This window comes from Temnothorax longispinosus, chromosome 9, assembly GCF_030848805.1.
Source record: "Temnothorax longispinosus isolate EJ_2023e chromosome 9, Tlon_JGU_v1, whole genome shotgun sequence".
NCBI lineage: Eukaryota > Metazoa > Arthropoda > Insecta > Hymenoptera > Formicidae > Temnothorax > Temnothorax longispinosus.
This window is the reverse complement of record NC_092366.1, coordinates 20,153,758-20,179,382: the sequence shown is the minus strand read 5'-3', so window position 1 is coordinate 20,179,382 and position 25,625 is coordinate 20,153,758. Positions and strand designations below refer to the sequence as shown.

The window sequence follows — 25,625 nt, the reverse complement described above, 5'->3', positions numbered from 1 at the left end:
TTCGCGGCTGCGATTTAAAGCCTTGGCAAACCTCGGCCCGTTCGATCGATCGCACTTGGAGATTTATTTACGAGGCGCCGCGTGTGCGCCAAACAAACCGCATCCCGATCGACGATGCATAATGACGTTTAATAACTATAATAATACGGCGTAACGTCTGCGCGAGTCCGGAATGTAGCCTCGCGAAGCGCCTCGCGCGAATAATGTTGGTGAATTATAGAATTTTAATCAAAACTTGAATTATGGCTTTCAATTTGCATTTCCGCTTGATTTCGAAACGATTGTCTTCTCTCAGCGCTTATAATCGATTGTTTATGTGCCTCGAGGAGGAAGTTGCGCAAGCGACGCCGTTCCGAGAGTCAAGATTCGTCCAAAATTATACGAGTAGATAATTTTATTAGCGCATTCGTTGCACCTGATTTATCTTATCGTCGACGCGTTGTAATGACCTACATATGATACTGCATTCTTACGCGACGGTGTTTTCCCGCAGATAATTACATGTTGCATTTTTTTTTATTGTTTTACAATTTATTAGTATTTGAGAACAATATATACGTATATAAATTGACTCAATATTTTCTGAGAAAAAAGTAAGGAGAAACTAAAAAAAATATTAAAACGAAAGAATTACATTAAAATTACTCTAACGTGAGCTTCGTTTTTTTTTTCGATACAGGGGTGTAAAATTTATCCCAGACATCCGTTCTCGAGTTTCGTGAATAATCACGTGAGTCGTGACTTTCCTGTAATTACTTCTCTGTGAATCGCGATTAGAAAGTCATTTGTATCTTTGTTGATCTATTATTCCTCGATACGATTCAAACACCGATCGATTCATTGAGTGAAGTTTACTCGCTTTATGAATCCTGGCCTTATGAATTCTTAGAAATCGTTTGGCTAAATGGTTATTTCAATAATAAACATTTCAATAATAACATTGAATTTTGAGCTTTGGCGTTTTCCCAATCAATCTACGAGTTTGCAGTTTCACGAGGCAGATATTAGAACGGGCAGTATCGCTATGCGCAATATGTAATTATTTTCGAGCATTCTATACATAGTATGTCTCTGTATTCTATAGTAGGAGTGATTGGGGAGTGCGTTTCACCGCGATATGATTACAAGTCGATGATAATCAACGAGTTTGCATCGCGAATGTTTGCAACACATTGCATACGGTTGCATAGACATACATACATACCTATAACGGAACATATAACAACAAGAAAATCTGAAGCTTGCAACGCAGTAATCTCTTGCCTTTCCTCGTACTTCAAGTCCGGCGCCTCGTGACGAAAAGAAAAACAGACGGGAAACAATAATCGCCATAATTTTATAAATATGTGATTATAGACCAGCGAGATGTGCAATTCCGCGAAAATATTACCGTAACATAAAAACTCGCCGTCCTTGCCAGTGCCTTATGCTATGGTTTCTCCAATTAATTACGCGAGAATCGGACAAGACGCAGCTCCTGTTAATCTTGCATCAGACAGAATGATCTAATCTGCTCTCCCGTATTAAAGAATAAAGCTGTACGACATGTACTTATGTGTGCTAGTCTCATTTGTCCATTAAATCGTTGAGCTATTCGCTCAGAGCTTAGTCCGAAAAATCTTGAATGATGAACGAGAAATGTCGAAAATATATCTGGCAATGTGTGAAAGACATGACTTTTTTAAAAATATAATGATATATTATACATTATTTTTTTTAGAAATAACCTCTATATATTTTTTTTACACTGATAAAGTATATCTAGTAATGCTCGCAAAAGACACGTTTTTTTTCTAAAAAATTATCATATATTGTTATATATTATATATATTTTTTAAAAAATGATTATTATATACCTCGATATAACAAAAAAAAATTACATAAATTCTTTTATTTGTTATTTTCAAGAAATATGTTCAAGCAACCGCATAAATATTGCGTATACATCATGTCGCGGCATTTTCTCTCCTTTGGTTACATTTCTCAAATTAGTTCCATTATACAGTTTTGCACTATACTCTCCTTAACGTAACGTAATTGTACTTTTGTAGAGCATTTAATTTTCCGTGGAAGATTCCCTCGCATTCGTGTAAATTGGTTCCACAGGCTGCGGGAACGCAAATAAACAAGCGGCTAAATAAGTAACTAAATAGACAAACTGCGGCACGATAGCGCAGCGACGTGAAATAATAAGATAGAAAAGGCAAAGGGGAAAAGGAAGACCGCGAGGGAAAAGGAGTGCTATCTAACGAGCGAAAAGGGGCAATAAAAACGAACGAGACCTGCCAAACGAACCAAACCGACATTGTCCTTTGTCGTTTCCCAGAACGTTTCGCAGGGCTTGCACTTTTGCACGCAGATTTCACCGCCTCGCGACTCCACAGTTTCTTCCATTTCTTTTCTTTTCTTTTTTCTTGGTCCCTCGGCTTCTCGCATGCCGACTGTCATTTCGACCCTGGGATCTCGAATCCCATCAGTTTTCGTCGATTTTCTCTCGCCTGTCCGAACGTTTCAACCGCGCGCGGCCGATTTCAACAGCTGGTAATCAGCTTCGATCCTCGAATGCGTCATTTCCTCGAACGATCAAATTTCATCTTCAATTAGGATCGCGAACGAGATTCTTGATTCAAAATTATGAATCTCGATTGCGAGAAACGTATAAGCTGTACTAATGGAGCTGTAGATTTTCATGCGGTATATCAATGTCTTACACACTGGTAGAAGGTTCAAATTGTTCGAGAAATGCTACCGTCGCGTTTCTCATTCGAGGTTTTTCTAATTCTAGATCGACGAAGGATAATCCTGTAAATGTACGGATGCAGTTAAGCGCGAGATACTTAGATCGTCGATTCATCAATACCATTAATCAGTCTTGACCACCGTGACCTAAGGCACGGTGCAATGCCATCGCTTCGGCGCGGCCGCAAGGTTCAGGCAATGTTGCATCAGCCCCCCCGAGTCCATTCCTTTTTTCCTGTTTCGTCCTGTGGCTTCTTTTACACTGAACTCTTTCGCCGCCGCCGCCGCCGCCGGATACGCCGTCGTTCTTCCTCCATCAGCCGGCCTCCGTTTATTTAGGGTCGATGCATTTTATTGTAACGCAAGGTCCGCGCCAGTTGCATCAGTCGACGAGACGACGAGGAGAACCGATTCGGCTGGCGACTGCCAACGCACCATATAATTATGGTGAAAGCCAGTCGCGGCATGGTGTGTATAGGCTCTCGCATGATTTGCTCGAGCGTCGACTCGCGCATTGGCGGCCGCATCGATCGCTTCCTTGAGATTTTGCAACGTGAGGATTGGCGAAATTTTATTTGAATAACGGATGATTTACTTGAGCTGGAATTTGTTCGACCGAAACCGTTCTTTCATTGAGACATTCATAAAAACGTAACGCGTTTATGTAAGTAACTTGAGAAGATCTGTAAAAATTATAAAAAAGAAAAATACGTACGCGACTTGCAGACTCCGCCGTGGGAGTCTCCGAACTTCGTGCTATGCTTTCGCATTTAGACATCAATTGGTGCTTAACGATTTCTAACTCAATTGAAATCAATCGGTTGGTCTGCGTCACTGAAAGCAACGCCAACGAAATCTCGCGGACAATCGTCGTGGTCATCGTTCAGTGTTGTCCCAAGTGAATCCATTTTTATTGCGTTAACAAATACATTCTGCAAACTTGCAATTGCAAAATAAATCGAAATCGGAAGCTGGTATTAACTGCTTAACCGCGATACGTTTTTGCTCTTTTGAAATTACCAACAATCGAAATGCCAAAATGCAACGCTCAAATTAATTATTCCTGTGTACAAATTAACATAACGTATGACCGATCGCGGAATTGTAATAAGAGAAGTTTTAGTTTTGAATTTCCAATTTGAACCGAACGTATACATTAAACGACTATGCGATATTCATAGTTATTTCACGAGAAATAAAACATGCCGTGCCATCAATTCCGGAACACATCGCATCTGATTGTCCTCTGTTTTCTGAATGGTATTTTTGTTATTAATTTCGGATTGGTGTTTTTAACGGATAATTAAGCGAAGAACAGATATATAAAATATGAACTCGAACTATATGTAATCGTAATAACGTCTCGGGGTAGTAAATATTGATCGTGACGACGCGTGAAAAGCGATATTCATAAGAAGTATAGCGCACGCATTTCGTGGCGAATGCATAATGCACATAATCGTCGACAGTGCCGAGCATATTATTACCTGGTCTATTTCAGCCTTTCAAGTTGTTGAATGGCTGAACGTTAACGCACGCGTATTTTCTGTCACTTGCAAATCGGTACCGCGCGCAAAGTGACACTCGCGAGAGATATACTGCGCGCGTAGCGCGTTTTAATAAAATTCAAATTTTTTCGATTCTCTTCGGGAAAGGGGATCTCGTGTGAAAAAATTTTATTCCACGTTCTCGATTTACTTTTACATGCATAATAGAATCACCTTTTTGATTGTTTTATTAGCTAACATCGGTATATCCACATGTATTTTCTGCATCATGCTGATTCTGGTTACAAGTCAATATCCACGAAAGACGTATCAATTCTGGAAGAAGATATTCTCAGCGAGAAGCTCACGATTTTGAGGCAGACATTTAATTATCAATTGTAATGACATTTTTAGAAGTGTCGATTTCTTCTCTTTTTAAGTAAAGACCTATCCGTTCTTGTAATGGAATTTGATCCGTGATGTCGGAGATATTGACTTGTGACAAAGTTATATAAATCTTGTATAATCCATAACTGAGAGAGAGAGAGAGAGAGAGAGAGAGAGAGAGAGAGAGGAATTGAGAGGAATTTCGCTTTTGGATTTCAATATTTAAGCAATTTCATCCTCGAAACCTCGAAAGTTAACGTTACATATGTATTTAAGATTACTTTGGAGCTTCGTAACTTCGCTCGAATCTATGCAAATCAATTCAAATCGTCTCCTTCATGAATCGAATATGTACTACGATAACGGCAAAACAAGAAGTTTCTATCCCGCACGACGAACAAACGGAATTATTTATTTACAATTCTACTTAAATAAAAGAGGAGAGCGGCAACTCGCGCGCGCGTGCGCGCACGTCGGAGAATGATAAATATCCTCGCATCTACCGTTAATATCTAATATTACCTGCTCGGAAATTCATGGATTATTATGTGACAACAGCTCGCGATATAATAACCATCGCGTAATTTGATACAATAATTACATGACGTTCATTAATTAATCATTTGCGCGTTTAACTCTTGTGAAGCCGTCCGCGAAATACTCCACGTTCTCGCCAGATATATAATGCATTTCGGACGCAGCCAATAAAGCCTGTCACGAGAATGATATTGCCTTTATCAATCTTTTGCAATCGTGCAACTTTCAACTTTGTATCAAAGCCGATGTTATACGCATATCTAGATTCGTTCGGTCTTGGACGAATTACACAAATGCTGCTCAATTCTTTTTTTTTTTTTTTTTTTTTTACAAGAGGAGTATCGGATGGGACTTTTTCATCAGCGTAATCGATCGGAAAATACTGGCACTGCAAAGCGCCAGACTTCTCTCTCCGCCGTTATATTAAATTTAAACGCCGTGCTGTGTGCGCAGCACGAAATCCAATAAATTAGTTCGCATGAATACATTGGGCAGTCTCGTGACACATAGTTTCAATTAATCCGCTCGTAGCTTCTTGCCACTGGAAAGTATATACAGGGTATCCCTCCCTAACTGCTAATACAAACAGCAATGATTCTGCTGTAAAAAAAAAAATAAATTGGAAATAAAAGATATAATTTTTTTGCAATTTAAAATCAGTTTTAATAGTTTGCAAACTCAATATATTTTTTTTCTGTTAAACTTTAACAAGAGTTAATTCAATTTTAAATGGCCCTTTATCGTGGTATCGAACTGCTCAAACGTTAGTGATTTCAGCAGCGTTTAAATATAAATAATGTCGTTATATTTATAAAGATATTTCGGTATTGCATCAGTGGTGCATTAAGAATAGGATTCTCGGAAACGGACCGATCGATTCGTGAAGGTAATCGTGAGCGCGCAATGACCGAGATATCGCTGATAGAGGCGTGATCTAGTCGTGGGACGCGGAAAGTCAAGCGCGTGAAAAGGGAATGACGAGACGGCTGCTTTTAAACAAGAGTCGCAATACAAGACAGGATTCTTACGCGGCCAGAAAACTGGTCACGATCCCGTCTCGCATATACGTCTTACCTTTTAACGGGCTATATACGACGTGCATATTTCGTACATACGCTTTATATTTTGTAGCATGTGCACGTGCACGTGTTATTAGTGAGTCGCAAAATTATCTGCATTTTCTCAATTGTTGGCTTCACACGATCGATATTTTTTTATATGTTGTTCACGGAAAGTTGTGTAGCATCTACCGTCGATGAATTTTTAAATATGTAAACAAAGATAGGTGTGTGTATATATATATGTGTGTATATTGTAGAAAAATGACTAACGAACTCAGTCGAGACCTATGGCGTGTATACATATACATGTGTACATATACACCGATTGCATATTCTATAAATCTATATTGAATATTGCATTTGATTTTAGCGTATATTGATTATTCCAGTGAACGACGACGATTCATCATTCATTCCGTATACCGAAAACTCGAGATGCATATATCTCAGAATATCATGTTTCTGCAAACGAAGTGTTGGTCAGCTCTTCGACAGTCTTTCGACAGTTGTTCGACAAAAACGATGTCATCATTCACTTATTAATCCACGCGAAGTACAATAACCGCATCAAATATTAATGAAAAATTTTTTGACAAATTTTTTCTTTATTGGAAATACCAAGGTTATCATTCTTTTTCAATTATTAATATTAATTCTTTTTTGTTCGATTTTTTGTAACCATATAAATTTTTTTAAATATTACGATTTTGTGATTATTATGTGAATAACATTTTCAAATCTCTTGACACACACTTATTACACATATTTTAAAATTCACGTTTTTAAAAATATTTTTTTTATAATATTAAATATATTTGTATAACATAAAAAATTTAAACACGTTTTAAAACCTATAAATATTATATATTTTTAAAAAGGAATATTTAAATAAATTTGCATTTTTACAATCGAAATAACTCAAACTTGGACCAAATCTATATAAAAATGAATAAAACAGTAAGATTAAGTGTATCTTTAATTAAAGCTTAAGTCAAAATAGTATTATAATAAAATTAATTTAAAATGAAAAAAGACAAGCTTATGTTTCTTTGAAATTTGACTCATAAAAGCTTTATCATCGTTAAGCTAATATCTTAAAAACTATTAATGTCTCCGTATTTTTGTTGAAAACACCTATATTTTTATCTTTCAAGAACTTATTTAGTAAAAATTATTCAAGCAATCAATGATAAGTTAATTTGTTTCTCATAATGAGCACATAAATTGCATGTGTAACATTCATAATGATATTTAAAAACATATAGGGGAAAGAATATTGATTTATTCGCGATCATTACTGTTACGCATTCATCGCGGAAACGCAAATTTTTTAGATAAGATATCCTATGTACAAGCGTCGATATTTCGCACTTAATCAATTATACATGCTTCGGTCTCGAATTATCGTCTCGATAGCTTTCTGAAGTCCGGCCGCCGGCGCTATCTTCCACTGTGCTACTTTTCGTATTTTTTGTGCCAATATCTGACCGCATCGAGATGCTTCAGTTACTTTCGTGTTATCATTATGCCACGAATGATGCGTTCCAAGAACTTGATAAATGACGATAATGTTCGTCATATATGTACCGCTTCTTTTGTACGTTTACGTACGGATTTATCTAATCCTTTGACAATACGTATTAACAGCAAGTAGCAAAAGAAGCGAGAGGGATTTAATCGAGAATAACGTGCACGTTTCTACGTCGATAAACATAGCCGTATAAATTTGCGAGGAATGCCTGAAAAATTATTTGAAAAGATATAGAGGATAGTTGTTCCCCGGCGATTTTTATGCATAACTCTCTCGTAGTATGCGTATAATATTTCAAGTATCATACGGACAAGATAATAAACACACATTACTTAACGCTTTATATTTAAAAAAGAATAATAGTTTCTACAAAAAATAGTAAACGTAAAAGAATGTTACTCGGCGAGGGAAAAGCCGCAGGCTAAAATGTAATACATATTTAATAGTTTTAAAAAGCATGTTAAAGCCTGTTAATGAATCGATGTAGTTTTTAAATCGTATTAAAGCAGACCTAGCGTACAACGGTAAACAAAAGGATATGCCGCGCGCAAATATTTTTCTCATCAATTTTGAAATTTAGAGAATCCATGAATTTTTATTCTGTCAATATCCAGGATTATCGTGTTACCCATTTAATGTGTATTGAACCGATGACTTAACTGTCAGCGCTACATATTTCATTTTTAAATGTAATTTTATTTTTATTTCGTTGCAACAACTTCACGTGTCAACTCCGTACATTTTTGTCTACCGTTGAAATTATTGTGAATTTCACACATATAAAAACACTTTATTGCGTAAAAGGCGATGTTATAACATGTTCAAATTTATAATCCGTGAAAAAGTAAAGTTTGTCTATAGTGTCTATACACACCTACCCACGTACACGCACACAATGCTTTTTAAAATAAAGTGTTTTTATATATACGGCAGAAAGTTTGTCAGAAATCTACTTATCGTATGATAAAATATCCAAATCGGTTACGGTATTTATAAATGAAAAGTATTACGTCTTTATTTCGTATATTGATATGTAGAAACTAATATTTCTTCTTCGACACTAATCCTTGTGTATATCTAACGTGTTTAATCATGTGTGCGTGATTTAGAAAAACGTGAGAAACGCACCGGATTCGCAACGAGGATCAGCGGTAGGGCTTTGATTCGCTTCTCTCCTTCTGCCACACCGCGGAACACTTGCGTGCGCGTGTACATACGTGTGTGCATGCCAAAGCCCATATATAGGCGCCCCTTTGGCGGGCTGCGGCCTTACAGAATCCGCGGCTACCACCGTGAGTGCATCGTTGCGCCAGGTGTGCGTCCCGGTGCTCGCATTTTACCGCTTTCGTCGTCGCGCGTGAAAGCTGGAACTGCGAAGTCGCTCGACGTCCGAGAGAGTTCCTCCTCTCTGCTCCGATGATCCAGAAGTATCGGGAACGGGATTAAGAAAAGAAAAAAAGAAAAAGAAATTTACACAACAGTGTTGCGTATACTTGTCGGATGACATACGTCAGTGAGATTTCATCAGCAAACGCCAGTGATAGGCTCGGGCCGGACGTCGCGTCGTGCGGGAGCCTCGTTCGAAGATCGTTCGGCGCGCTATAATGATCGCGCGTATAAAAATTAATTGATCTTTGATTGAAACGTCGAGAGAGGTTTCCTCGTAACGCGTAGTGCGTCTCGGGCGGTCTCGCGCCGTGCAGTTCGCACGCACGCACGTTTGGACGACAGACCCAGGAGGGTTGCTCCAGTTTGCTCCTCTCTCGCGATCATGCAGCTCGGCGGCATGAGTCGGACGCGGCCCTCGGACCGCGTTTCCCGGTGCACGTGCATCCTGTTGCTGCTCGCGTGCTGCGCGACTGTCCCTTCGGCCGGTGCCGGTGCCGTCGCTCATTCCCACATGAACATTTCAGACACCCAGGAATGCAAGGACACGGAGTTCAAGTGCAGTAACGGCAGATGCATACCCAATATATGGCATTGCGACGGCGATCGAGATTGCCCGGACGGCACTGACGAGGACCCCGCTGTCTGCAGTAAGTTACAATTTCTTATATAATGCATGCAACGCGCGTATAAATATTGCGACGTTGGATCGCTATAATTTCTGTCGAGAGAGATACCGACCCGAGGAAAAAATGCTGATTTTTGCTTCCTAAAGATCTAAAACGAGGCGGGAGAAAGATTGAAGATAACATTTAAACCCCGGTTTAGTCTTGCCTGCTTAAGTTTTTTCAAAACTATTGACCATTTCTGTAAATGCAGATTAACTTTAACCCCGGTTTAACTTGCTTCTTATCTTTCCCTAGTTTAATCTTTTCCAAGAATTAGAAAAAGTTTAAAAGCAAGTTAAATCGAGATTAAAGTTAATCTACATTGGTAGAAATGGACATTAATCACATTTGGTTGAAAAATATTAACAAGATATCGAGATATCACAAGATATAATACTAACATAGGTACACAAGCTACGCATAAAATTTGATTCATGCACGAACGGAAGTTTTGACTTCAATATTAATTTCTCATTTATTCAAAGGATTAATATATAAGGAAAATTAAATAGAGAATTTTTGAGAGTTTATGGAAGTAATTATATATGAAAGCTCGAGGTTCTATATACATATTTGTTTTATGATTTTGAGAAATATTAAAATCTGTCGAAATATTAAAATGTTAAAATGACTCGCTTTTGTGATTGCACAGTAGCGATTGTTCCGAATGCGGAAAGTTTCATAAAAATTAAATTAAAAGTTAATTACCGGCATATTTAACAGCCAATTCAATCGCAGATTAAATATTTGCCGAGCTAAAGTAAACGCGAAATTAATATCCCTCCGCTACTGCCAATAAAATATATCTATTAGCAGTTACCGCTTTGAGAGAGACGCCTTGTATACTTACATATATATATACGGAATGCGAAATTTGTAATTTATACGTTTCTATGTAGTGTAATCTATTAATTACCTCTTGTAAAACGCTTTATGAGTTTCACTTCATAAAAGCAGGGCGCACTTCGTAAAAGCAGAAACGTTTAAGAGATCTTTGCATATTTCATAATAGAAAAATTATATACGCGCTATTTAATCGCATTTTTTTTCCTTTCATTAAGATATAACTTTTTGAATACTGGCAGAGCCTAAAAGTCGGCTAACTTTCTTGCGAACAAAGTTTATTGCATTGTCATGTCAAATAATTGAATGAATATTTAACCGAATATATAGTGCATCCCGGCTGTAAAAGGTCCCGGTATGTGAAAGTGCAACTTTGGAGACCGGTTTTTCATGCAGGTGAAGCGTACTGACATACAGGGTGTCCCTCGCTAACGAGGTTATTTCCTACTCGATTCTAGTATTCCAGATTCCAGTATTATCGTGCGATTGCTGTCTGATGAAATCCCGCGTGGATGTTAAGACGCATATTAATTTTTTTTTTTTTTTATTAGAATTGTAAATCGCCTGATATACTACAATTGGCCGTCATATATTTGCATATCTCCACCCTCGGTGCTATTATACGTATACCGCGAGGCGGAAGGGCAGTATTGATATTAATCGATTAGTTTAATCGTATCCCATCGATCCTTGAAGGTCGCAACGGCGATCATAATTACATAGTGGAATGCACGTTTAATATTAATTAGTGCATACTGACGCAAAGCCCTTTTGACCGATATAATTACGTGTGCATTTAATCATTTCAATTATGATGTAAATTGCGCTGCAGATCATTAAAAATTCTCTTAAATTATAAACTAGGGAAACGCGATCGAGCTTTATCGTTGATGCACATTGCAATTTTAGTTTGAAAAAAACGAAGGAGCTCTATAATCCATCTGAGAAACTAACAATTATCGTTCCGTATCGTTCCCTCGGAACCGTATATGCGTCGAGCGATTTTCATTATTATTTTCTACTATTTTACAAACGGACTACGTAATGAACTATTTTATCTCGCGTAAATTTTATGCTTTACATTTTAATTAACGGGCATTCCAAGTGAATAGCATAACTGCATTCTTTGGATAATTTTAAATGGAATTTATTCTTTGACAGAATTTTTATCTATAAAGTTACAAAAATATATAATGTCGAGAATTGGAAGGATGCGATTAATGATGGATCTCTTTATTATTTTTTATTCAAAATTGACCAAAGAATCTAGGAGGTGTCTTCAATAAGGAGAGCATCCTGTATATTATTACGTTCCACGATGTTCGCGCAGCATTATGTCATAAAATGAGAAATTACTTGAATGCTAGCACGTTCAGTTACATACGAAACGTGATCGCAGGCGTATAGGCTCTTTTATTCGAACTTGAAATTGAAAACAATGGCGCGCTAAAGATATCGAATGTCAAAGGTTAACGATTGTTTCGTTTGTCTGCATAATCGGGCATTATACATGATAGTATCGAAACATCTATACTTTGCTTTTGACGTTCAATACTTATAGCGCCGACATTTCGTCTCTCGCACGAAAGAAGTATTGATTTATTGATGTATTGATTTATAGACAAACTAAAAAAGCTTGCTTTGGACACTTCTGTGTCTGAAGCATTAATTCTGTAAATCACATTAAATTTCTGAATAAAATTACATTTAGAAGTCCGTTTATATTTTTAAATATATTTTTGGGCATATTTTGTATTTTAATATTATATTTTATACATATTTTATATACGCGTGTATTATGATTTCCATATCCATTAAAAATGTTTCTTTTTTTGTATCATATAACACATAACATTATAATTATGGAATTTTATTAAAATATGAATTAAATAAAAAACAAACATATTCATATTCTTCATGAAATTTAGCAGTATTAAATGACGCAAAACTTAAGTTTTCTAAGTTGCACAAGATCAGATGTATTTTTTAGACGACTTTTAGATGTCCGTCAAAAATTTTTATTCGAGAAATTATATTGCCGATGTCGGCAGCATCAAGTAAAAGTATATGATCTCGCAAGATTATGTCCTAAAGAGATGGTTAATTGAAAATATTGAACTGAAAAAAAGGATCGACACCGTGCAGCGAAAGAGAGTTTGAATGCAGTCCGGGCGAGTGCATTCCAAAGACGTGGCTGTGCGATCATCAGACAGATTGCTCCAACGATCTGGACGAGAAGAACTGTCACAGTAAGTCGCGCGGATAAGCGTTTTAGCGTAGGTGTTACCGGAAAGCAGCCAAGGAGGGACGAGATCAGCCGGAAAGCTACGGAACAAATGGCAAAGCGCAAATCACAGAATCTCAGATTGCATCCTCTCGTGCTCTCGATACGTTCTATCGCTTGACATGAGGAAGTTGGGTTCCGTTAATTGCATGTATCGAAACGGGAAATGATAAATAACTTGTTGATATAGAATAATTTTAGGAAATTGGTGAAGTGATAACAAAGCATAACAATAATTCATCGGTGAAATCAATGACAAAATTAATGCAATTTTTATGACGAGTAATAATTACATTTTTTTTACATTTATCTGAATAACTAATTAATCAAAATTTTCAATATTTTTATAGGACGTTGTTTTTATGCATTCCATTTAATTATCTAAAACTTTAAATGATAATTTTTAATGATCTAATCTAATGATAATAGAGAATCTAAACTTTCAAGAAATAAAATAATAAATTAACAATGTGGGCGCAGCTGCAAAATAATAAAGCAGATCGGCTTTAAATCGGTGTAGAGCACTTTCTTACATTGGTTTTTTTTTTTAAATCGAGGAAGTATCTGAACTTTCTAAACGAATCCTATATAATTTTCTCGGGGTTAGCCAGGGAGTCGGGAGTTTAGGCCTTCAATTTATGTGACAGATGGAATTTCATTGTTTCAAGCTTTTACACACACTTTAGACTTTATCTGTGCATTCGATACGATGCACTCTATCTTTCGAGGATGCAATCTATCTATCGAAGCCTATCGCGACCGAACGTCGTTCGCCGCTGTCCATTTTGTCGGGACTCGCGCCCCACGTCGTATATATTCTCGTGCGAATCCGGTACAATGCAATTGTCATGTCTTGTAGGGACCAAGACCTGTACGCCGGAACAATTCACATGCCATTCGGGAAATGGCGAGTGCGTGGCATTAACATGGATGTGCGACGACAACCCCGACTGTTCGGACGGTTCAGACGAGGCTGAGTGCAGTAAGCTTCTGCACGTGGGCTACTTTTTCCATACGCTTGCACACTTTGTTCTCTCTATTATTTTTCTATCTGTATTTTCTATCTTATCGTGTATTGCACGTTACGTCTCGAGGGTGAACAGCCGAGGTTACATATTATCTTTATTCTATTAGTTTTCGCACCCACGCATGCAGCTCTTTAAAATACATTGTGTATCTTTGTGACGTTGAACAATCTAGTTCGTGACTTTTTTTTTTAGAAAAGATATTTTAATCGTCCAAGATATCTTTGTACAGAGCTTTAATTGTGCACATCTATCTACTCTTCAAGATGCAAGCATATGTTATATGTTATATGTTTGAGACACTGTGGATAAGAGTTATAATTATATATATTAAATATATAACTACCTATAATATTATCGACGAAAGACAGACGTAGACGAACATATATGTATATCTTATCCGAAGTAAATTGTTTTTGATCGAAAACAATTATAATATTGTTAGTTTGGTGATTGAGTATTTCCTTGGGACAAGCTAAAATGGATTGGTGAAGGTTGCTTGTGTAAGGGTGCTTGTAATGATTCTATGACATGACTCTGTAAAAAAAAAATGTAAATATAATAGTAAAATGTAGTTGCTTTAAGGTGCGCTTTAAATGCACACATTTTACAAACCATTTGCACATCTTACGTCGCATCTTTATGTTTTACAAACGGATTTTGCACGAATTACGAGTTATTTATACTTTTATTAGCCGCGATTATTATTACGTTTATTCGATGCGGTGTTCCTGAAATGCGCTGATTTTCGTCAACTTTTCTTTCCTTGCTACTTTGCCGGCCGATAGCGTTAAGATCCACAAGAATTGATGGTGGGTAGAAAGTCGCGCGAAAAATTTATTAGAAATTTCATATCGAGGAATCTCTTTTAATGCATTCTTAACGAATTTACGCATACGATAACCTCGTATCATTTTTCCTTTTATCTATAGTTATTATATAAATCGGCATAAAAGCGACTTTATCCAAATGAAAAAAGATCAAGTCGGAAATGGATTACCCACGATCCAATTGCTGTGCTACTATATAATTAATTTGATCTTTTATTTTCTTCGTGTATCTTTGGCGTCACCTGTAAGTATTTTATTACACTTATTATCTCTTGTTTCCCTCAGTCGGAGAATTTCCGATCGTAATACTTAAGAGTGCAACTTAATACGTATAGCTTTTTTTTCGTTAGGTGTTAGATAATGTTGTGTCGCAGATACCGCTTGCTGGAGGAGGAGATAATTATTCCCGCTTGAAAAGTTACGAGTGACTGCCGGGAATTTCAAATTTTTCCGGAACTTGTCTCTTCGAAAGCGCAAGCAGTCGCGATTACGGAATACATAACGGTGTAATAAAAGAAAAGAAGCTTTTTTTTTACATAAAAATATTTAATTATCATGTTTCTTCCTAGAGCGGTATTTGCGCACGAGTCGTTACGTTAAAGCCGTACGTTTTTGTTGGTCTTATCGTGACGTCTTATCATGAAGTCTTCGTGCTCTTGTCTAAATTGTGTAACATGTCGATATGTGAAAGCCCGTGACATTTATCTGTCAGTCAGTATTCTATTTTTCTACATTACAGATTGTGACTTGTGACGTGTAACTGTTCCCAATATGTCTACATAATATATTAAGGAGTTTTTATATATTTCTAAAAAATAATACTATTTACATTTCAGCATAAGTGAAACATAATTTACATTTTATCATAAATGCATAAATATTATTATAAAATACACTGCACAGCATTACATATTAGAAGATAAATGAAATGTAGTTTCTTTCCTTTGTAAGCTTTTTTTTAGGCACAAAGATTATTGCAGTGGAGTAAGGTACACATTTACACAGAATAGATTTTTTGAGAATAGATTAAATGTAATGCTTACATTAATAAGCATTGTCAAATTAAAAAAATTATTAATCATATGATTAATAATTATACATCATAAAAGGAAATAAGAAATCAATAAAGAATAATAACGCGCAAATAAAAACATCCTGAATGTATAATCTTCTCTTATAAAAAATTCATATATAGCTGCTGCGAAATTAGACGTACGTTATCGTGAAAGGTTATCGGATCAGCTGATATTACTATGCTTTGAGTTTAGTTTGCAGCGTAATACAGTTTATCGAGAAATAGAGAGAGAATCATGAAGCCATATCGGAGTTCTAGGTGCTCATATTGGGAGCAGTTATAATACAAGATCGCATCGCTTAACAATTATTGTCATAATTTTTGTTTTCTAATTACTATAGACATTGTAGCACCTGCTGTTTATTTTTTTTGCTAAAAATTTTGGCTTTTTTTATTACTTATTGCAATATTTTTTTCACGGATTATACGTGATAGCACAATTATATATGTGACTTAGAAAAAAGTTCTGCTATTTTAAATATTTGCATTAATAGATTAATAATCTTAGTCGGGAATTATTTTAAAAAGCTTTATATCTCTGTACTGATCAGATGTCAACCCCTGTTGAAATGTCAAAGTCGCTACATGAGAATTTCTATTGCAAGTAAATAAAACATTCCACTTTTCTCACATGAGAAATCTTTTGCCTCAGACGACACTTGCCGGTCGGACGAGTTTACCTGCGCGAACAAGCACTGTATCCAACAGCTGTGGGTCTGCGACAACGACAACGATTGCGGGGACAACAGCGATGAGAAAGGTTGCGGGCCGGTAACGTGTCATCCTGGCACTGATTTTGCGTGTTCCGAGAATTATTGCATAACGTCGCGATGGAGATGCGACGGCGACTACGATTGTCCCGATCGATCCGACGAAATAGGATGCAAGGTACCTCGTCTTCATACTGATCCCGTCGGAGTATCGGATGGTTGAAGTGATTTGCGAGATTGTTAAGAGTAAAGAAACTCGAGAGACAAAAAATGCAATACGATTTATGTAAATATCGTATTGCACGTAAATCTGATGTTTCTTTGGAATTCACTCTCTTAGGATATCCACGGGAAGAAGACGAGCCACTGTGACAAGGAGTTCGATTGCGACGATGGTGTTACTTGCATCCATCAGACTTGGGTATGCGACGGCGAAAAGGACTGTCCTAATGGTGCGGACGAATCCCCACAGAGATGCCACAATGTGACTTGCAGACCCGATCAATTTCAATGCGAAGATCGACGTTCTTGCATCTCGGGTATGCAATATTTAAAGATACAACATTTCTATAGTAAACTGCTTGTAATTATTATTACGTGAAACATAAAATTACAATAAAATACGACAAATTGGTGAAAAATGTTTTCGTTTCATGGGATAATGGCATAATTTAAGTGTGAACAGACTGCAAAATTATATTCAGCCTTAATATTACCAAGATATTGAATTCCAAAAATTAATAAGTTAATCCAAGATGTATATGATTTTTTATATCATTATTTACATAAAGAATCTGTCGTTTTACATAGTCGCGCGAATCGCCCTATAATGCTTCGGATTTTCAACGATTCCTATGTTTAGGTCATCTATACTGCAACGGTAAAGCCGAATGTGCCGACGGAAGCGACGAGAAGAATTGCACGAGCAAAATCATAAGCTGCGATCCGCGAATTCAGTTCGAGTGCAGCGAGGGCTCGTGCATTCCTTTGGAAAACGTTTGCAACAAAAATCCAGATTGCATCGGGTGGGAGGATGAGAGCGCCGAGCTCTGCGGCGTGAACGAGTGTGCAAAAAACAACGGTGGATGCTCGCAGATTTGCGTCGATTTGCCTATTGGTTATCGATGCGATTGCCGTGCAGGCTATAGGCTCATCGACAACCGCACATGCGATGGTATGACCAGAGTTTTTGTATTGTCAAATGTTAACATATAATTTTTTTAAGTTTCTGGTCTCTCACCGCAACCATACATTAGATTAGTTCCGCATTGGAGAGATTATTTTATCTTTCAGATATTGATGAATGCTTGGAACCGGGCAGCTGCTCTCAGTTTTGCCAGAATGAAAAGGGCAGCTTCAAATGCAGCTGCGCCACCGGTTATCTTAAAGATCCGCGGAATTTAACACGCTGTAAAGCCGCGGAGGGTCACGCAAGTCTGTTATTTGCCCGTCGACATGATATCCGGAAAGTAGCTCTAGACCGTCAAGAGATGACCGCCATCGTTAATAATACTAAAATGGCAACGGCTTTGGACTTTGTTTTTCGCACTGGAATGATTTTCTGGAGCGACATTAGTGAAAAGAAAATTTACAAGTATGTCATAATTTTTTTATAGCTAGAAAGTCTCTATTATTAAGTTTCATATTGAGAGATATATTGACCGAATGATATGTTCAGAGCTCCAATAGATGAAGGAAATGAGCGCACAGTCGTTATCGAAAACGATTTCACCACATCAGATGGATTGGCAGTTGATTGGATTTACAGTCATATTTATTGGACAGACTCTGGGAAAGATACCATCGAATTGGCCAATTTCGAAGGAAATATGAGGAAGACTTTGATACGAGATCGCATTCAGGAACCTAGAGCAATAGCACTCAATCCATTGGAGGGTTGGATGTTTTGGACAGACTGGAGCGACGAGGCTCGTATTGAACGAGCCGGCATGGACGGCACTCATCGATCGGTAGGAAACGGAAATTATAATGTTAATTAAAAAGTAGTATTAATATTATCGAAGAATATGTTACTTGAACGTCACAAAACTTAAGGTGTCTCTAGAAATCAATTTAAAAGGAACAATTATGTATGAGTCATTAATAAAACATATTAAATGTGTTTTTCAAGCAATTTGCCTTGATTTCTAACAAGAGTCTATTACAGGTGATTGTCGGTAATGATGTCAAGTGGCCTAATGGCTTAACTTTAGACTTGATTGGCAAGAGAGTATATTGGGTAGACGCAAAACTAAACATCATAGGTTCCTGTAATTACGACGGTACGGGCAGACGAACGGTTTTGTACTCTCCCGACAGCCTTAGGCATCCCTTCAGTATAACGACTTTTGAGGATTACGTGTACTGGACCGATTGGGATAAGGAAACGATCTTTAAAGCTAACAAATTCACCGGCAAGGAAGTAGAACCCGTAACGTCGATCAGAACGCTCCAGCATCCGATGGTAGTCCATGTATATCATCCTTACAGACAGCCTGATGGAATGAATCAATGTCAGGCTGTCAATGGACATTGCAGCCATCTGTGTTTGCCCGCGCCTAAAATCAACTCTAGATCACCACTATTGTCGTGCGCCTGTCCTGACGGCTTACGGTTATTACCCGATGGATTGATGTGCGTGGAAAATGGTGAGTCAGTCATCGGGAAAGATATCGTGATTGATGAATGACCTTCCAACACTGAGCTACTATGCTATTTTCAACTGCTTCGTCATAGTAGCCCTTTGTCGTAGTAATCGATTTATGAGAAATAAACATGCCAATTATTTTCTAACTCTTTTCTATAATTCTGTAATCGTATTTTTAGCATAACGTAGTGTTTTCAAATTATATTAAAAGTAATTTCTTAATTATTGGTAATAGACGTCATACATTACGAATTACAAAATATTTCTCTAAATGAACAAATTAGTTAATTAATAGGCAGTCACGGAAAGTTATTCGTCAATTTATTATAAATATGTTATAGATCTGCAGTATAGTACATTATGAGAATGAAGTCTAAATTCCAGATAGTATTGCATGTCGTTGGTGCATTTTAATTTATTAATGCTTATTATGCAAGAAAGATGTTCAAAATGTCATTTTTTTTCTTTAAATTCCTACAAATCTTTTGTAGTCGGCTAGTTAGTTATTACGCTTGTATGCAGATGTGCGCATATAATTATTAACATCGATATCTCATAAACAGTCGTTGCACAATAACAAATCATCTGTGGCATGATCATTGTTATATAAATTCATAAATAAAACAGTATGATGAAAACGTGCCAGTGCTTGGACACGAAAAAATTATTACAAACAAAGCGTATATTTTTAGTGCATAAAGTTGATCATTTAGGACTTTAATAAAAAATTTTATAAAATTTTTTTATTGATGTCCGACAGTTGCTTGAAGACATTATGAGGTCATTATTTACATTGTTTCATTTATTTGCATTCGTGTTGCATGTATTTGGGATATTCCAGTTACTACGACCATAGCACCGTCCACGCAAGCACCCATGATGCCGTTCCAGAGGCTCAAGCCTCTGAATATTACAACAACTGCCAGTAAGTTTGGTTGGATGATATTTTTTCATAACACGCGGATCTTTCTGGGATATATTAAGCGTTTATCTAATTATATTATCACACATAATTAATTAATCATTTAAACATTTATTAATTCAGGGTGATTTATTCTTGGGATACATTTTATACTGGGCTTTAAACCACTAATTAAACTACTAATTATATTAAAAAATATATTGATAACTCTATTATTTAAGAGTGAAATATTGAATGCTGAATTAAAAACAATTTTTTTTCCTTTTTAAGAAAATGAAAAGTGGAAATTTTGTTATATTAAGTTGTATACGTTAAATCTATATCAAAATTCTTTATTTTTAGTATGTAGTATCTGATACAAGATATTTCAGATATATGTATATTGTATATATTAGATGCTCTATCTTTCTATATATATAGATTAAATCAATTTGTGATTAATTTAAAGTCAATTTTTCCTGAACAAATACATCAGAAAATTGATTTGCAAGTTAAACAAATTTCCGGTAACTAAATTTTATTCTCTCTTTATTTAATTTAAATAAATCCCTTTCTAAAAAAGGTGTATTAACTAAATGTCGAACGTATCAAAGTTGTATCAAAATGTTGAAGCCTTTTTTCCATGGTGCTGATTGGCTTAATAAATTTGTTATTTGAGTTACAAATATATGTAAAATTGTAAAAAAATAGAAAATTTAATTTTTTAAATAATTTTCCTCTACATTTTTATTAAAGAAAAATTGACTTTATGTTTATCAGAAGATCCATGAATAACAAGTTATTTGCTAAATCTAAGAATCTAACAATCTATGTATTGAATTAATATTTATTGTTATTTGTTAACAAATTTGATTGATTAAAACTAATTATTTAATTATTTATTTAAAAGATACTCTTTACAATTTATTTTGTAATCTTTTATGATATAAAATTGTAGATATGATTAGATATATTAAGTGTTACTTTGCATTATACGAATGTGCCCTGTGCATGCATTTTTTTTTTCTTAAAAATGTGCAACTTACTTGATAGCACAGTTAGTGTTTTCTAGATTTAGATATTTAGTCTGTTCTTATAATTACAACCGTTGTATATATGACTACAGAAATTAATTTATTAAGTTCTTACTAATTATTTGTATTAACTCTGCTATAGTAATGAATGTGCTGGAATGAGAAAAGATTTTTGGAATCTCTTTACATCAAACATCAACCATACCAATTTATGTTTTGGAATTTTAATATCAAATATGATATTTCTAGATCCACTATCCTCAGCAGATGCAGATGGAAAGAGAAATTTAGCAACTGAATCAACAGATCCTGGTTTAGTCGCCGGCATCGTAATAGGCGTAGTGACCTTAGGACTGTTATTACTCGCACTGGTTGCAGTACTATGCTACAGGCATTATCTTCATCGTAATGTTACTAGCATGAACTTCGATAATCCCGTCTACAGAAAGACTACAGAAGATCAATTTAGTCTTGAGAAAAATAGATTCCCGCTTCCTGCAGCTACAGTTGGAGAGGAGGTAAAAATAATCATTAACTATAATTATTTTAAATTAATCTTTACTTAAAAGATTTTAACAGATAATTTTTATGGATTATGGGAAAAATCATAAATATTTTTGACGGATAAAATAAAATTTCGGAATATTTTTTTATGTGAAAAGTTTTACCATATTATTTGTTTCAGGCTCAAGAACCATTGACAAGTCCTGGAACAAATGATTATGTTTAAGGCTCAGTCTGTCAATATAAAGGGTTTAAACAGGCTACTGAAGTACTATATCGACCAAGTGATAAAACCATGTAAAGAAAGATGAGGTATTTGCGTTGAAAGAGCCTGTCCAAACGCATCATGCCTGCGCTCGCTCGCAAGCCTGCCAACCAACTGTGATTATGTTAATTTCTTTTGTATCTATTTCTTTACAAACTTTAGCACTTTGTCACTCAAATATATGTATATTATGCGCGCAACATTTAGATTTGCTCTAGGACGTAAAGGGAGAAATATCTCAAGAAACTTGCCAAATAACCGATCTTATCTTCATGTAGCCAAATAGTTTGCTAAGGACTTAAGATTCCTACTTAACAGTTTTCCTATTAAGTAACATAATTTGTAATATAATACTTTTTAGATCGATTTAGCATGGCCTGGCGCATGTGGCGTATGATTTTACATGCGCTATGTATATTAAGAATATTAACTTGTTATTGTTTAATTATTTATTCAGAGATATGCAATGGACATTTTTTGGGTAGAATTTCTGCGTAAGATATTACTTTTTTTAGTAATAATATCTTGCACAAGTCATATGTAAATAATGCGAAAAATCTCAATCGTGTATTATTAAAATTATTTAAAATTATTTAAATTATTACGTGGGTTAAAATGCAATATGAAAGTTATAACAATTAAATGCATGCTGTGAAACAAATTATCATCCGACTAAAACGGAATAAGAGGCTATAACTATTATTTTCTTTCATCTTGAGTTATTGTAATTCTCTTTTGTTATATAAGAAATAAAAATCATTTTTTTATAAAAGGCACATTCAGTATGTGTATATATATCTATATATATAATCATGTTCTTTTATTATTAAAGGAAAGTTCCCTATTATGAGATAAGTTTTTAATATGCGATAGTGGGGTTTCTGCTAAACTAATAGCTCATTTTTTACATTTTTTTTTAATTTTCAGAAAAATTAATATTTAAATTAGATTTTACATTTCAGCACCTTAAAGCTTATTAAATTTCCTTCAAAATGACCTACTATATTTTTCAATTCTGCTCATTCCGATAATCACACAAAATAGATATGTGGTATCTCATAATAGGGGACTTTCCTCTATATGTATATTGTAGTCTTCTCTGTAATTTAGATTTAAGAGTATATTTATACATAATCCGCTCCATGTTAATTATTCAAAAACAAAGTTGAAAATTGCGAATGATAGAAAAAATATATGCTCAAAAGAAATTTCTCCTTTTATGTCTGCGTAATGCGTACAATGCCATGGACATATGTGACATATGCATAGACATATGTAAGGACTTTCCAGCAACTATCTGTATATTGATGGGTAGTCCATATCACGAAGAAATCGCTCCATTTACAAATATTATCGTTTATGTAGTAAAACGGAAAGAGCATTGTTGTAACTACTCGAGCTCAATGACAGTAAGTGTGACTGTGCGTTTGTTAAAAGGGAACTGTTGTCAAGAACTTCAATCTACTAAAGAAATCAGTGTATTTGTATAGAATTATTGCGTCGGGCTTAAGAGTTTTATTTACTTCGTAAATATCAATATGTATGTGTATATATGTATGTAAAAAGTGTAGCAAAAATTGAGTATAAAACCGCTGCAACGGAAAGCTGGCGAAAAATTAAGCTATGGAAATTTACGTAGCTTTTATTATTCTGGAATTCCTATATACATATATACACATATATATAATATAATATTACTATATTAAAAATGATTAAATGTGAAAAAACATTTTATGAGATAAGATTATTAACAAATATAATATTAGATTGGTGAAAAGGACTATGTACAGTTGACAGATAGCGGATTGTTCTCACAAAAAAAATTGTGCCAACAGTTTCATGCTTTTGCTGAAACAAATTGATTTACAAGTCAATAATTTATATACATTTTATCTGGTCTTGTTTCTGTGGGACCAAGGAATTTTGTACAGGAGATATAAATAATATTTCTAGCTTTCATCATAAAGATAATCTATATAACATTAAACAATTGTGCCAAATATGGAAAAAAAGCTGAAATCGAAAAAATTATGCATTTTACATTTTTTTGTAAGAAAATTTACGTATATTTACAACTCGACAATTTAACTCCTATATTGATTAATGAATATCTTTCTACATGGTACCAAGCCAAATTCTATCGATTCCTCCTATCTACGACCAGCTGTCTGTTAACAGGAACATGGTGTAATTGTAAGTGCAAGAAGCAAAGTCCAAAATTAAGATATAGAGGCTTGGTGGTAATTTTAATCAAAAAATAGGAGTGTGTGTATGGTGAGAGTTGCAATTAACTGTGTAAATCGTCAAGATATAACGTCCTAGCCAATTTATCCGCCAAAATCGTGTCAAACATTATTTCTATGCGACGTATGTACATGTATTACATATATGTACAATGAGATTTTAAAATAGATCATCAAATTTTGTAGTTATATTCTTTCGGTCAGTTTAAAATCGATAAATAATCGACGCGCAATTTACTAAGTTGAAAAAAGTATATAAAATCCACACCGAAATATCATTATTAAGCTACCAAGATCCAGCTCGACCGAAAATGGCATTTTCGTTAACTATAAGATTCATATTGGTCCTATTTTATTTATTGAAGAAGAAAAGTAATTCCATATTTATTAAAGCATGTGTCTACAAAATTTGATAATTTATTTTAGAATTATTCTATATGCATATACAAAGTGAATTAATGCTTGTATCTGAAATATTTTTGTTATTTTTCATGATATACGAAAACTTTTAAGGATAAATCGTGTGATATAAGAAAGAATGTACTCATACACAGATCTATAGTATAATTATAATTATAATAATTATAAGTGAAGATGTTAAGAGATATGAAAATAATCGACATTTCTTTACGCGAAACTGTATAAATTTTCATGCATAAATTAATTTTTTTCATTATTTGGCGTACAAAATGTCTCAACTGATATAAGAAAGTAAGATATAGATGCATTTGAAACAAAGATTGTATTACAAGCAATTTAATCTGAGCAAAAATGGCACTTTTTATTTTATCGATTAATGAGATATGATCTTATTATACAATAATCGAATACTTCGAACTAAAATATGACGTGCTGCATGCGTGTGTTTGATTTTTCATTTTCGTTTAATTTTACCACAATATTTTTATAAGCAGAATGATAAGAAAAGCCTACATAAAAAAGATTGGCTCCACGTTCAAAACATTAAAGTAATTTTCATATACTGTATATATCTTACATCGTGAGAATTCTCATATTTCTTGAAGACAACAAAATTGTTTCAGATGCAAACGTTTAGAAATGATGAATTACTTTGTGAGCATACGAGGTACACACTCGCGCGTAACGTAAATATACTTTAAAAGAAATATATATATATATATATATATATATATATATATATATATATATACACATATAATTTATTATAATGATTGTATAAATAAAGTATACAACTAAATTGCAGTAACGCCACGTTATTATCATACCTATGGAAGATTGTGAAATGTAAAATTTGTAAATACGCCTATTTGAAAATATAAATAGTGAATCATTTCTCTACTGAGTTGTGAATTTTCCCAAGTTTTTAAAAGAGAAATATAGTAACAAGCAGTGCTGAAACATTACTATACATATAGTTCCAATTAATTAGATAAGAGTAATTAAGGGAATCTCTAGAGATACCAATTCAAATAGTTTATGAATTTCA

The 25,625-nt window shown here is 34.9% G+C and overlaps 1 protein-coding gene across 6 annotated transcripts in view; it reads left to right on the top strand.

The window, feature by feature from the left end:
- LOC139819791 (low-density lipoprotein receptor) overlaps nt 1-25,471 on the top strand; it is a 31,801-nt gene extending 6,330 nt beyond the window's left edge. For 2 of the 6 annotated variants that reach the window (XM_071789519.1, XM_071789515.1), the window contains 11 exons: nt 9,656-9,778; nt 13,783-13,905; nt 16,506-16,741; nt 16,904-17,102; nt 17,426-17,737; nt 17,857-18,157; nt 18,242-18,533; nt 18,731-19,211; nt 20,052-20,135; nt 21,395-21,663; nt 21,831-25,471. In XM_071789519.1, coding sequence (XP_071645620.1) covers nt 9,656-9,778; nt 13,783-13,905; nt 16,506-16,741; nt 16,904-17,102; nt 17,426-17,737; nt 17,857-18,157; nt 18,242-18,533; nt 18,731-19,211; nt 20,052-20,135; nt 21,395-21,663; nt 21,831-21,875 — 2,465 coding nt within the window. In that variant the 3' untranslated portion in view covers nt 21,876-25,471. Of the gene's footprint in view, nt 1-9,655; nt 9,779-12,768; nt 12,889-13,782; nt 13,906-16,505; nt 16,742-16,903; nt 17,103-17,425; nt 17,738-17,856; nt 18,158-18,241; nt 18,534-18,730; nt 19,212-20,051; nt 20,136-21,394; nt 21,664-21,830 lie in introns of all 6 variants that reach the window. The other 4 variants (XM_071789520.1, XM_071789516.1, XM_071789518.1 and 1 more) reach the window with 3 other exon arrangements.
- Nucleotides 25,472-25,625: the final 154 nt, after the last annotated feature.